Below are 15,159 nucleotides of genomic sequence, written 5' to 3'. Positions count from 1 at the left end.
TGACACAATGAAAAGTAGTCTGTGTGCAGCTTATATAACAGTGTAAATTTATTCTTCCCTCAAAATAACTCAATATACAGCCATTAATGTCTAAACCACCGGCAACAAATGTGAGTACACCCCTTAGTGAAAGTTCCCGAAGTGTCAATATTTTGTGTGGCCACCATTATTTCCCAGAACTGCCTTAACTCTCCTGGGCATGGAGTTTACCAGAGCTTCACAGGTTGCCACTGGAATGCTTTTCCACTCCTCCATGACGACATCACGGAGCTGGCGGATATTCGAGACTTTGCGCTCCTCCACCTTCCGCTTGAGGATGCCCCAAAGATGTTCTATTGGGTTTAGGTCTGGAGACATGCTTGGCCAGTCCATCACCTTTACCCTCAGCCTCTTCAATAAAGCAGTGGTCATCTTAGAGGCGTGTTTGGGGTCATTATCATGCTGGAACACTGCCCTGCGACCCAGTTTCCGGAGGGAGGGGATCATGCTCTGCTTCAGTATTTCACAGTACATGTTGGAGTTCATGTGTCCCTCAATGAAATGTAACTCCCCAACACCTGCTGCACTCATGTAGCCCCAGACCATGGCATTCCCACCACCATGCTTGACTGTAGGCATGACACACTTATCTTTGTACTCCTCACCTGACTGCCGCCACACATGCTTGAGACCATCTGAACCAAACAAATTAATCTTGGTCTCATCAGACCATAGGACATGGTTCCAGTAATCCATGTCCTTTGTTGACATGTCTTCAGCAAACTGTTTGCGGGCTTTCTTGTGTAGAGACTTCAGAAGAGGCTTCCTTCTGGGGTGACAGCCATGCAGACCAATTTGATGTAGTGTGCGGCGTATGGTCTGAGCACTGACAGGCTGACCCCCCACCTTTTCAATCTCTGCAGCAATGCTGACAGCACTCCTGCGCCTATCTTTCAAAGACAGCAGTTGGATGTGACGCTGAGCACGTGCACTCAGCTTCTTTGGACGACCAACGCGAGGTCTGTTCTGAGTGGACCCTGCTCTTTTAAAACGCTGGATGATCTTGGCCACTGTGCTGCAGCTCAGTTTCAGGGTGTTGGCAATCTTCTTGTAGCCTTGGCCATCTTCATGTAGCGCAACAATTCGTCTTTTAAGATCCTCAGAGAGTTCTTTGCCATGAGGTGCCATGTTGGAACTTTCAGTGACCAGTATGAGAGAGTGTGAGAGCTGTACTACTAAATTGAACACACCTGCTCCCTATGCACACCTGAGACCTAGTAACACTAACAAATCACATGACATTTTGGAGGGAAAATGACAAGCAGTGCTCAATTTGGACATTTAGGGGTGTAGTCTCTTAGGGGTGTACTCACTTTTGTTGCCGGTGGTTTAGACATTAATGGCTGTATATTGAGTTATTTTGAGGGAAGAATAAATTTACACTGTTATATAAGCCGCACACAGACTACTTTTCATTGTGTCAAAGTGTCATTTTGTCAGTGTTGTCCCATGAAAAGATATACTTAAATATCTGCATATTTGTGATACACTGTATATGTCTTGTCTTTCAGGTCTAGTCTGTTGCCATGAGCCAGATAGCTGCCTCTGTGTCTGGCTGATTTCACTTTTGTTTTGATATGTTATATAAATACATCATATTATCTTCATTTATTGTTGTGTATTATTCCATTTTACACATTTAAATGAGTAACAAGATAGTATTTGCTATATTCAGTACTTTAAATATAAATAAATAAAATTATAGGACAAACACTAAAAAGAATAAACACAAAATACATTTTAAAAGATCATTTTAGACATTTTAACACCGACTAGCCCTGTGTGAAAAATAATTGTTTGCATATAGGAAATATTACAAGCCAATTTCCAGTTTCCACCTTTTCATTTATTTCCTCTCACATTTGGGGCAGCAAGGTGGCAGATCAACATGGGTACTAAGTGGTCTGATTCATGTTCATGTGGGTTGGCTTCCCTAAGTGGTTGTGAAAAATGAAATTCAGTATTCAACTAAAAACCCAAAATTAAGCTTAATATTTTTATACTAAAGTGTATCCTGTACAGCTATTTATCTCAACGGCAAATGATTTCTTTACATTAGTGATCATTTATTGAAACATGGACCTTTGGATTCCGGTTCCAATACCTCTCTGTGAGGTGTATGACACACCTGTAATCTTTTTAGTTTAATATGTTCTAGTCTAAAATTAAATAAAAAAAATATTTGAATGCAAACCATGTATTTAAAAAATGAATAGAATTTACCATGTTTTAAGCTGCAGGCCACTTCTGCTCTGCTACAGAAACCTTTTAACACACCCAGAATAAAAACACACCCTGACTAAACAGTACATGCTGTTGTTGCACTGGCAAGAAAGTAACAGCTAATCCGCCATTCCTGTCAATAGATGCAACCTATCTATCTGTCTATACTCACCCAGGCCAAAGTTGAATCCAGGTCTCAGCAGTGGTGGGCTTCATATTAAGACCACTTCACCACCCAGACACCTTGTTGCTGTGATTTTTTGCACTATTCCCAGTTTATCCAGTCATTTCAAATTGCCCACTTTGATACCTCCTTTACTTGTACCACTTCCACACTGGCTGAGGTTGGCTATATATCAACACCCATTCTTTATGGCATGAAATAGCTAGCCTTCTAGCTTCTGTATGCCAGCCAGTAGTGGAGAAGTGTATAAAGAGTTAAGCTATGCCTTGTGTGTACTTGTGCCTTGATCAAACAGAAGTTGATGTTACAACTTCTACATATACTACTAGCTATTGTCTGAAAATGTTTAGAATAAGAAATTTGAATTAGAAATTTTAAAATGTGTTTTTTCACACATGCTATTTTCTGCTATCCCAGTCAGTGTCGCATTAGATCCAGTTACTCTGGGAAACACTGGGCGCAAGGTAGGGCACCAATCCATTAGACGGCTTCAGCCAGTCCCCAGACATAGCCAATCCTGTAGATGCCCGGTCGGCTGATAGCAGCATACCCGTGTTATTCAGATATTTTCACCATATTCATAACAGCAGCAACCATTTAAATGCAATATACAAAGAATGACATGAGATTAAAAAAAGATTTTATTAACAGTTTAGAAACAAAATATCCATTTTCCAAACATTATATTCTCTTTTCCCAACAGACTGGCAACATAAGGACAAAAAAAAATGTGAAAAGCAGAAGAACTGAAAAATGAAGAGCAATAAGGAATTTGTACTTTTTCCACCATGGTAAAGTCAACCAGCATCACAGCAAAGAAAGAAATTCCTTTCACATCAGTGCAGTCAAAAAAGTCCTTAGTAGTTCACTATGTTACAATGTAATGTTACAACAAAATGCAGCTAATGAGATGAATAAAAGAGTGGTGATGAGAACAGAGCTGGTGCAGTGACATGATGGCACCGAATACTGAAGTGATGCAAACCATTTACAGAAACTGAACTCGCATATTGTTGGCCACTATATATCTGAAGAATATTAATGAATAGACATTTAAACAAAGGCATGACAAAAGACCAGGTAAGGAGTCACATCTATTTAATAACTTTTAATTTAATCGGACAGTTGAATAAGTGCCACATTGAAGATAAAACCCTCACACAAATTTGAAAAAGTGGTTCGATGCAAATCACACAGAAAAGGTTAAAAAAAATGTAGTGAAAATAAGAACGTCCTATGGAGTGAGATAATTGTGGTTGTACAAGCCAAACAATGCGAGTACATATAAATGAGGAACTAACAAACTAATGTGCACATTTTACAGCTAAACAGGATTAATCTAGACTTGCACTAGAACTGCAATTACAAGGTTTTTTTTGACTTGCCTGAAGTCTTCAGTCAGATGAGTGTAAAACAGTTGACAAATGCATAGCAAAAATGAAAAATGTTGTCAATCTTGGGTTGTTGAAGTGTGTATTGTATTGTGGGGAGAATAGAACTTTATCACAGTCAATAAATACAACGTGAAAATAAGATTTTCCAGTTGTTATAATTCATCCTCTATATGATTTTGTGAATCACTGTCCTCAGATGTCTCTGTAAAAGAAATGAATAGAATTATTTACAGAAAGCATGTCATCTGTGTTCACAAGGAATAAATGAATAAAATGCACTTTAGCCATTATTTATCCGGGCTACCCAAGGAGAATGGGTCTCTCTCATGAATGCAAATTTTGCCAAATTCTAAGGAGACTTAACTGACCATCATAGGTAAATATCTGACCTTGTAATTAACAATAATAATAGTACTGAATAAAAAAAAAGCAAATGGAGCTACACCATGAGGACAAAACATTGTAAACACCCGACATTAAGCTTGTTGGACAACTCATTTTAACAGCACCGCATTATTAGTGCCATATTAAAATAAAGAAGACTGATTTGTCACCAAGGCTTTATGCTTTTTTCTCTTTTTTTAGCACTTAATTTGGATATTGTCAGAACTTTGTTTATTATTTTGATGGGACGATTCACCTGACAGTTAACCATTAACTCAAAAAGCTTAATGACTCAAAATAATGTGCATGATGCATGTTATTACCTGGACCTTCTAGTTCTTGTACTACTGCCTCAGTCTCTGCTTCAGTCTCAGTTTCTGCTTTTGTATCAGTCTCAGTGGGAGGTTCTACAGCTGGTTTTACTTCTTCAGCTCCATCTGCAACATCAAATAGCTCTTTTAAAATATGCCAATTCTAATAAAAAAAAGAGAACATAAAAAACACAACCAAAATTTAAGGCATTTTTAGTACTGGTTTCACCTTTTGGAGGAACGTCTTTCTCAGAGTCGGTGCTGTTGGCCTTGGTGCTCTCAGAGCTGGTGGAGTTTTTGTCTTTAGGTTTGAACTTGGGCTTGAAAAACTTGGCTTTGTTAAGCAGGTAGTTGACTTCTCGGTCTAGGAGGGCGAGTTTGGAGTCAATGTCTTTAGACAGAAGGGCGGGTTTCTCTGTGGGGGAGCGTTTCCCCTGTTCAGCCACAGTCTCATTCTTCCAGGTCTACCAAGGGTGCAAAACAAAGAGCAAATAATTAACAGTATTACAATTTTCAGGCAATAAATATGAAAGAAAAAAAAAACATGCCTATCAGTGCTACTACAAAGTGCAACAGAAAGCAACAAAGGGACTACTGAACAATGGTGGCTTAGCAGATAAGGTACTGGACTAGTAATCAGAAAGATGCTGGTTCAATTCCAACCACCACCTAGTTGTCCCTGAGCAAGGACCTTTACCATTGGTCACAATTGTAAGTCACTTTGGATTAAGGCATCTGTTAAAAGCTATTAATGTAAATGGACACTATCCAATAACTGTAGTGTATCTATATGGTAGGTGTAACTCATAAAATGGCCAATGAAGGTACAGTCAACACCTTCAGATGTTTCTAATAAATGTATATGTAATTTAGCCTTACAACAGTAACCGAGCAATTGAGCATTTAAGATTTAGGGCCTCATACCAAGTCAGGGTTATGTTTCTGAATTGCAGTTCTGACAAAGCATAAACAATGGTTAATTACAAGCACATGTATTAGTTATTACATACCGTTGTCTCATTAATGACTTTTTCCAGGGTCTTCAGTTCAACTTCAGTAAAAACCTGATCATCTCCGACCATCAGTTTAGCACTCCTGTATAAAACAATACACCTGATTTAAGGATACGTTTTAAAGAAATAGATTAGGCAGTGGATTCACAATCGGGAATTGGAGATTGGGAGATAAAGGGGGACAAATCCAGGAAAAAACAGTAATAATTTTGCAGATTTTAATTTTCATATACTGGGAAGTGGCATATCTTGCACAACAAGATTTAAACTTACAAAAAATGTATATTACTTACTTGAGAAAGATGGTAGAGTGGTTGAGCATGCTGTCAAGTGTTGCTAGCCTCTCTGGACACTTTTTCCTCTCCTCCATGCGAAAAAACATTCCCTTACACAGCTTCTTGAGCTCAGCCAGCTTCTCTTTTAGCTCTCTGGTTCCTGCCGAATAACCTTCCTCATCCATCCAGGCAGAGGCTTCGCTCAGCTTGCCAGAGATCTCCTCCTTCTCTTCTTCAGTGACTACGACCAGGTACTCCTCCTGGTACAGCTTATCCTGTAGAAAGAGAACAGACAATCAGCTTTGAGTCAAAATGAAAAGCACAATTCTCCACAACAAATCCAAGAAACTTCAGGATCCCATGTTGCTCTCTACCACATATGCCACCATGCTTTCTATATCCTTACTATTTAGTGCACAAAATCAAAGTGAGAAAAGAAAAATAAGAAAAATAGGGCTGGACCTGAGTCTCAAAGATGAATGCCTCCAGAGTGTTGAGAGACTTCTCCCTCTCCTGTTTCTCCAGATCGCGGTTTGTCAGATCCTCCAGCCTGAAGAGAAAGAGCATGAAACACTTAATACTCGTGATAACTACATCGGTGGGCAAATCTGTCTCAAAGAAACCACACAGGCACTTACTTCTTTTTAGAGGCCTCAATATCTTCTGAGGTGGGATGGAGAACATCATTCACCTCCAATTCCAATTCAATATCTACTGAGATTTTGCTCTTTTTCTGGGGTTTGGCTTTCTGCTCTGCCTCCTTCTCTTCTTCTTTGGTTTCATTTGTTTTCCCCTCAGCAGACTCTTTTAACTTCTCAGCATCTTTCTCGACCTGTTAAAAAAAGGTTACATTTTTGTTTGTCTCAACTGTCAAAATTTCTGTTTGTTTTTTCTTGCTGAATCAATGAGCCAAACTAACCGTTCTGTATAAACAGCTTATACAGCTTCTGTTGATTTGGCAGACATATGACAATCACATCAAGTGTTTTGTTGATGGCTGATTAGGCAAAATAATTTATTAAAGCAAGCTTCCTTTTTATAAAATATTAATCAATCCAGTAACAGTTTAACCCATTTTTAAGATCCCTCAAAAGGATGGAAAAAATGGGGTTGACATACACAATCAGGGTCAGCCATCAAATACAAGCAAGTATTATCTTTTTTTTCCAGTTTGGGGATCTTTTACTTATGCCAACATACTATTCAAGTCCTCACCTGAGGCTCATCTTTGTTGGAGTCATCATCTGCCGTTTTCTGCTCCGTCTCAGGCTCGTCCTTGCTTTTGTCTTCAGTCTCAGATTGTTCCTGTGAAGTCCCCTCTGCCTTCCCCTGTTCCTCCTGGTCCTTACTAGCTTCAGGTGGCACCTCTTCTTCATCCTGAAACAAAGCATAACATTCAATGTCACTGATATCCAGTCCTATGCTGCATGTGTAGGTTTTTTAATTGATAATCTGTCTTACCTGCACTGGTTCGGTCACATTTTCACTAGGCTCCGAGCTTCCACCTCCAAACAGGCTGGAAATTGTGTTTCCTAGTTCTTTAGCAAGAGAAATGTATTCATACCATATCATTACTACTTTATCACAGTAACAAGTGTGCAATTGGAACAACAATATGAAACACTTTTTAAAGTTTATATGCAATACACACAATTGTATCTCAAGTATAAATATACCAAGGTGCTTTAGTACTACAACAAACATGATCCGTTTCACAGGACACAAACAGTTCAACCTACTCGTGAGGGTCGATTCCTCCTCTTTCTCTTCTACAATAGTCTCAAACACAGACTCCACCTGCAACATATTTTGCATTTCACTTAGTCATTTATATTTTACAGGAACTGTGATGAGATTAATCGGAACTACAGTACAAACCAGTACAATAGAAAAAGAACATTTAAATCTGCTTACCCTGTCGAGAAGGAGAATACCACTCTCGTCCATATTGAAATGGGCTTTGATGCCTTTGGATTCAGCGTCTGAGTGCTTCTTGAAGCTGTCGCCGACACCAGATAGCTTTACGGTGGTCAGGTTCTGAGAACCAAACATCCTGATAAAGAAAATTAGTCATTATTAATTACATTAGTCATTTTGTGCTTCGTCACAAAAAAAGAAACAAACAATAAAAGACTATATATTTATTTATGTATTTATTAAGATTTTAACGTCATGTTTTACACACTTTGGTTACATTCATGACAGGACAGGTAGTTACTGGTTATACAAGATTCATCAGCTCAAATCTTTAATGTCAAACACAGTTATGGACAATTTTGTATCTCAAATTTATTTCACTTGCACGTCTTTTGACTGTCAGAGGAAACCAGAGCTCCCGGAGGAAGCCCATGCAGACAGAGGGAGAACATGCAAACTCCACACAAAAAAAGACACTGATTGCTCCCACTGGGAATCAAACCCAGGACTTTCTTGCTGTGAGGCGACAGTGCCACCGAGCTGCTACATAAAAGCCTATATAAATAATAAAAATAAAATGAACTATTTATTAAGTAATCATGCTTTGTTTAGCATTTGGTTGAGCAACCACTGGGAGTTAACTAGGAGTCTTTTTTTTAAGATTAGTCTTAGTTAATTTTGCACCAGTTGCTGCCTTGGCAGTGTACTTTGTCTAGCTAAAACACCAGCGTCATTTACTATTTAAACCTAAAGTGCTGCAGTCAATTCCTCATCAACCCTGACAAGATTGTCAGTCGCTGATGCAGAAAAAAAACCCATCCCTGGGCCTATGACCAACTCATTATACAATGTGAAAGTTCTTATACGACTGATGGAGCACATGTGTAACAGTCCATTTCTTTATGTGTAATAGCTAGAAAAAACTCACTTGAGGTCATCCTGGCTGAGAAAGCTGAGGTCCCCATAGTTAATGTAGAAAGAGAAGTCATCAGTGTAACGGTTAAAAGTGATGACTTTGCGCTGGGGATATGGTGCCATCCTCTGGAACAGAAGACGCTTGTTGTGCTTGATTACCTTCTCGCCGCCCTCATCTTCAGTGTCACGGCTAAACTCCACCTGACAAAGGTATTACAAACAACATTAACAGAAATGTAATAAAGAAAAAATATTTAATTAATTGACAAGATTTTAGGCCTGAGCCATTTCTCTCACCTGTATTGGAAAGACGGCTGCATCTCGAACCAGGAATGGTTTCACCTTAAATGCTTTGCTAAGAGCTGCAGCCTGGTACACGGCACCCATAGCTGCTGCCTCATCAGCATTGATATTCTTTCCCAGGTCGTCTCTACAGAGAACAAGCAGAGTTAAAAGAGCCCTAAATGATTGTACCTGTGCATGATTAATAAATTGGTATTGATATACATTGGTGAAGGTTAAAAACATGACGCACTTAACTACATGTTAACCTGTAGTGCTATGATGACCTACCTTCCCACTGCTTTAGAGAGAACTTCCTGCACCTTGGGTACTCGAGTGGATCCTCCAACCAAAATGACCTGCTCAATCTCATCCTGCAAAATGACAGACACAGTTTAACACTTACATCACGCAACAAAACAACTTTTACTTGTACACACTGTATGTAGAAGTCAAAAGTCAAAGTCAAAATTGCTTTATTGTCAAAAACTGCAATATGTACAGGACATATAGAGGATTGAAATTACGTTACTCTCTGACCCATGGTGCAACATTACACATTAATTAACAATAAACCTATAATAAAAGAATAAAAATTGAATAAGAATAAACACACTCTCAATTATAGAATTGATAGAATTATAGAATAAATAGAAGCAATTACCATAGACATCTCAGAAGCAGCAAGTGCCTGCTGAACTGGGCCAGGAACTCTGTCGAACAGATCAGCACACAGAGCCTCAAACTCAGCACGGGTCACTTTTGCTTTAAAGTCGATATCATCCATCAGGCCTTCAATCTGGGAGAAAAAAAAAAGAGAAAGATTTAGAGATTGGACCTGAAGTATTTCATAACATCATTAGAATCAACATTACTTTATTTAACCCTTGTATTCTGTTGAAATTGACTTTGGATTTCTGGTTAATGTTATCAGCATATGTAATGTTACATTAACCAGAAATTCAGTGTAGAAATAGTCTTTGTAACACAGCTAGACTTTAAAATGTAGCTATTGAACAGACATCCTCTCGCTTGATTAATCTGTCAAAAAGCATATGAGTTTTGTGCTGATATGAATTAACATTCTTTCCTACCTGAGCTGCATGCTCAGCATTGGCACTCAGTACCATCTTAAGTCTCTGTGCCTCTTTCAGCAGCTTGGCCATGGCACGAAAGTTTTCCCTTACATCCTTCTTCGATTTCTTCTGGTCATTAAAGAGTTTAGCCAAGTGGTCTCGCAGTCTCAGCTCCAACTCAAAGCCCCCAAGTGTTCTGTCAAAGCTAAATAGAGGACAACAGTCAAGACATTTCTTTACTTTATGGTGCATCCAGAGTTTGTGGTTGCAGTCAACTAGGAACTGGGGATGACGATAATTGTGGTTGTAAAAAGTGAGTGTTTTATTTGCTTGATAACACATTATTTGTTGATTCGTTACAGAACGCCACCCCCAACCTTGACCGAGAACAGACGCAATCACACAAGCCCTCGAAGCACACATATTCGGCGACCACTTCTTTTAATCTGCGAGAGCTGAGGTCTCTCAGAGTTTATTAATAGTACTGTGTGGCTGTGTGGTACTGCTATCAACCATCACTCTTATGCACATGCCTTGTACCAGCCCTGAGAAGCCCCAATCACAGAAGCAATGAGGAACCCAATCGACCGACCATCCCTCTCACACATTTTTAATGGAGTTGCAGGCTGTCAATTTTATTTAAAAAAAAAACTAACCCGACTCCACGGATCTGCAGCTGTGGCTGTGTGCCAAACTCTTTGGTCTTCACAGTCTGGTATGTTACGATAGTGGCTGTTGTACTTCCTGATCCCATGTCATAAAACATTACATTCTGTGGAGGAAAAAGTGTCACAACTTAAGAAGATAATTTTTTTAATCTGCTTTTTGTCCTCTTTTGATACAGGCATATTTTAAAGTACCTGAGCAGTTGAGTTGATGTCTTTCCTTCTAAAGACTCCATAATTCAAGGCCACAGCTGTATTATCATTAATGAGCTGAAGGACTTTCAAACCTGCCATCTGAGCAGCCTGTAAGACCGCCCTACGTTCTGCCTGGTTAAAAAAGGCTGGAACAGTGATGACCGTGTCTTTAATGGGCTGTTCTGTAAAGATGGAGACACAAAATGGCATCCAAATGTCAGTTTAGGCAGTCGCACAGTGAGGTGTGATAAGGAGAGTGGCAGGGGAGATTTGAATAGGCAAACCTGCGAAGTCTTGAGCCAGAGTGCGAGAGTAGTTTAGAACCATGCCCATGAGCTCCTCTGTAGTATACTGCATCTCACTGTTTGACACAAAGGAACATAAAGCTTTCAGAATGATTTCCTTGCTGCAGTTAATTCATATAAATATATAAAATTATTATCCGCTTTATAACATTAGTACCATGTACAGATTAAAACAGATTAATACTAACTAGTTTGGGTATGAAAACTGAGCATTAAAAAAACTCAACATGGTGCAAAGAACAGAGTTACGCAAAGTATCTAACATGATGCAGGGCTTTATTCTACAACATTAAGCCCTGTTGCCAAGTAAATCTAAACATCAACATTAAATGAATGCTCAATGTCTAAGTGTGGAAAGTGTCTGCAAATTTGTCTGCAATGTGTAGGTTGTTTTTGGCAGGTTGTTTATGTGTAGTCCTGTCATTTTTGTATTACACACAATATAATGCAATAATTTGATTTCTTTAAGACACTTATATATTATGTACATTAAGGAAATCAAATGTGTGATGTATTATTTACTCTTATACTTACTCTGAGTATTTAAAATACACAGTTCCTCTCTTTTCATCTTTCTGTATCTGGTGTTCAGGAAATCGTTTCTGATACTCCAGAACTTGTGGGTTATCAGCGGTCTTCCCCAACAGGTTTTGCAGATACCTGTACACCAGTTTAGGATTCTTCACAGACTGCAATAGTTAAACATGTATGTGGTTAGAACGCTCAAAATGGCCAAAAATCCAATCCAATAAATCATCAAAACAGACAAAAGTGCCTCACCACTCCCATCGCACTGTCAGAAAAAAGTCTTTCATTTTCTTTTAAGCACACAGCTACTGGAGTTTTCCTTCTGGATTCCCTAAAAGCAAAAAAGAAAACAGAGTATGTTTTCATGTATCATAGATTAATATACAGAATACACAGGTTAAAAGTTAAGAACAAGAAATTCAAATGGTTGTTCAGTACTTGTTTAGAACAATTTCCATGGGCACGCCAGGTTTCACTATGGCTACTTTCAACCATTCACTTCCCAGGTCTACCGACATCACAGAGACCGAAGCTGCAAAACAAAAAATAGAGACAGACAGAACTTTAATGGACTGCAAACACAGTGGACAGACAGCCTTCAAAAAATAATTCTTAATTTAGCGCTGGCCAATATGAAGATATTGATAATCTATAGTCTAATACACATACTCTAATAAAAAAGTGATAAAACCATTTAAATGTTACACTGAGTTCTGCCAGCATGCCATCCATTAATCTATATCCTTAGTAATCACTTAATTCTGGCACTGAATCTAAAAAATAGTGGGCCAAGGGCAGGACTACAAATTGGAAAAAATGAAAACACTCCAGAATCAGCCCGACACGTCCAGAAAAAGGAAAGCTGGCATCAATGTAAATGTTTGTACAGCAAGTTTGTAAAGCCTGTCCTAAACCTTCAGTTAACATGTAATAAACTGCACTCAAAAGGTTAGAAAAATGGACACTAAAGCAGAATTTTAATTAATTCTATGCTGGCCCATAATCATTAAAAAAGAGACATTTAATAATCTAATGCTTGTGAAGTACATGGTACCTGTCGGAGCAGGAAGGAGTGCTAATGCAAGGCAGAACAAGGCCAACAGTGGCAGCTTTTCCCTCATTGTAACCTGCAAGGATGCAAAAACAAAAACCTTTAAAGAACATTTCAGTCAGGTCATTCCACATTGTTGTGGCAGTTCCTAAGGATGCAAATAATTTAAACTGACATTTAGTTTCCAGAATGGGGTCCAGAGACCCATGGGCATCTGTAATAGTGTTAGTGAGTCCACAGTTTCCCTCAACCATAATAAACAGTGAAATAAGCAATAAAACATGATGACAGTACACACACCACCCAAGTAAATTAATGATAAATACAGTTTTAGTGAATTGCAGGCAGAAACAAAAAAAATCTAGTCTTGCTGCTTTGACAATCTGTAAATTGGTTCGACACAGACAGCTGGCTAATGATTACTTCAGCATTGCATCATTTAACTTAGTGGTACTGAACCAGCATCATTCAGAAGTTTGATTTTCCTGCTTAACCTGATGAACTAATGGCTTAGGTGTGCTAAAACTGGAAAAGTACCAAAAAATGTACCAGGCTAATGCTAGACTGCCCTAGTCTAAGCAAGGTACACGTTACACCCAGGTCCTCCTGTGCTCGATATGCCAATCTGGACAGTTGGAACCTGATACAGGTAAACTCAGGTAAGGCCAGAAAGCAGAATCTGCTCACACATGAATTTGTATGGATTGCTTTATCTAAAATATAATAGAGCTAAACTGGTCTTAGATCAGAATAAACAGGAAAGACACAATTTCATTGCATCATGCAATTCAGGGGTCATGAACGACCACAATCACAGAACTTTGGCAGGCTAAAGTATATTGATATTTACATATTTGGCATTTAGCAGATGATTTTATCCATAGCGACTACAGTACTGTGACAGTATAGAGTCTGAGCAATTGAGCGATAAGGGCCTTGCTCAAGGGCCCAACAGCAGCAACCAACAACCTTCTGATTACTAGTCCAGTACCTTAACCACTAGGCTACAACTGCAACAGTACTGTGACAGTATACAGTCTAAGGATATAGTCTGAGGGTTAAGGGCCTTGCTCAAGGGCCCAACAGCAGCAACCTTTTGATTACTAGTCTAGTACCTTAACCACTAGGCTACAACGTCCCTAACACGTTGTGATATGGGATGTGATGCGTATTATGTCCAGATCTTTCAGAGCCCTGAATGGACAGCTGGAACCTGTTACAGGTGGGTGAAACAAGAAATATTAAATCTGGTTTGACATTAGCGAAGGTTTATAGTCCTGCTCCAGACATACAGGCTTACTTACAACACTGGGCAATGTTTGTTTGTAGTAAATTTTACATCTAGGTTGTGAAGAGTTCTTAACCAGTGATGCCAAACAAAGAAAATATTTCTTTAGATGGGTGAGAATTTGGGTCCAGTCACAGGTAAACACTGGAGTGTGGAAGGCTGGGGGTCCACCAGTCGCTCTGCTTTGTGTATATAAGCCATGAAAAAAACATTTTCAATCTGGTCTAAGATTGGCATAAAGGTTTATAGTCCTGCTCCAGACATACAGGCTTACCTACAATACTGGTCAGTGTTTAGGGTTAAAGGAGCAACTTCTTGTTTTGTAGTAAATGTTATGTCTGGGTTGTGAAGAGTTCTTAACCAGTGATGCCAAACGTATTTCTTTAGATGGGTGAGAATTTGGATCCAGGCACAGGTAAACACTGGAGTGTGGAAACTTCTGGTCCTGTGGTCTTTGTCTAAATGACGCACACAATGATCCTCAATGCTGGGGGTCTTCCAGTCATACCAGCAGACCAATGGATACACCCAACACAGTATTTGATTACTTAAAGGTGTCAGTTACATGGACTACACGTGGCTTTGTAATCATTTAGTGCTTAAATGAAATAGAGAGAGAGAGAGAGGACCTAGCTAGCAGGTTGACACAGCTAACGCTAGGTGAACATGCTGGATCAGTAACAGTGTCTGAAGCTGAAGTGACACATAAACACACAGGTACAGAACATCATCTAAACATGTAGACATTAAAGATCTATAAATGAATGAATTTAGAACTTACCGTCAGTGCTGGAAGTTTTCTACTATAGAACTAAATGGTGCAAGCTGTACAATAACAGAGAAGCTTCTAGAAATCGCACAGGGTTTAGCAGACACGATCAGGCTGCACGCGTTATGCTGGGCTGTGCACCGGCAGCTCAGTACTGATCACCGGCAGCTCTCTCTACATCAGGCCCGGGACGCGGCGCATCCTCATTGGTTTCACGCTGCTCGCTGTTCCGCCAGTTAAAGCCTGACCCGGTAACCTGCTAACCCCGCCCCTTTACATCAAAACCCCCCGCGCTGATTGGTCCACGTCCCAACCATGATTTGAATGGCCAGCTTCTGCACACAC

General features: G+C 39.4%; 1 protein-coding gene across 1 annotated transcript; it reads right to left on the bottom strand.

The window, feature by feature from the left end:
• Positions 1-3,541: 3,541 nt before the first annotated feature.
• On the bottom strand, positions 3,542-15,013 carry hyou1 (hypoxia up-regulated 1). Its single transcript, XM_063013744.1, has 24 exons — positions 14,827-15,013; positions 12,761-12,833; positions 12,145-12,238; positions 11,959-12,037; positions 11,713-11,867; positions 11,158-11,234; positions 10,874-11,055; positions 10,670-10,785; positions 10,032-10,218; positions 9,602-9,736; positions 9,229-9,311; positions 8,953-9,085; positions 8,669-8,856; positions 7,738-7,876; positions 7,563-7,620; positions 7,285-7,361; positions 7,039-7,200; positions 6,462-6,655; positions 6,286-6,373; positions 5,842-6,098; positions 5,546-5,630; positions 4,765-4,999; positions 4,548-4,661; positions 3,542-4,042 (listed from the first exon to the last, which is right to left on the bottom strand). Exons 2-24 carry the CDS (start codon positions 12,825-12,827, stop codon positions 3,993-3,995), a joined length of 2,955 nt encoding a protein of 984 aa, XP_062869814.1. The 5' UTR covers positions 12,828-12,833; positions 14,827-15,013; the 3' UTR covers positions 3,542-3,992.
• Between the last annotated feature and the right edge of the window lie 146 nt (positions 15,014-15,159).

This window comes from Trichomycterus rosablanca, chromosome 18 (assembly GCF_030014385.1).
Source record: "Trichomycterus rosablanca isolate fTriRos1 chromosome 18, fTriRos1.hap1, whole genome shotgun sequence".
NCBI classification, from domain to species: domain Eukaryota; kingdom Metazoa; phylum Chordata; class Actinopteri; order Siluriformes; family Trichomycteridae; genus Trichomycterus; species Trichomycterus rosablanca.
This window is presented reverse-complemented; position numbering and strand designations above follow the sequence as displayed.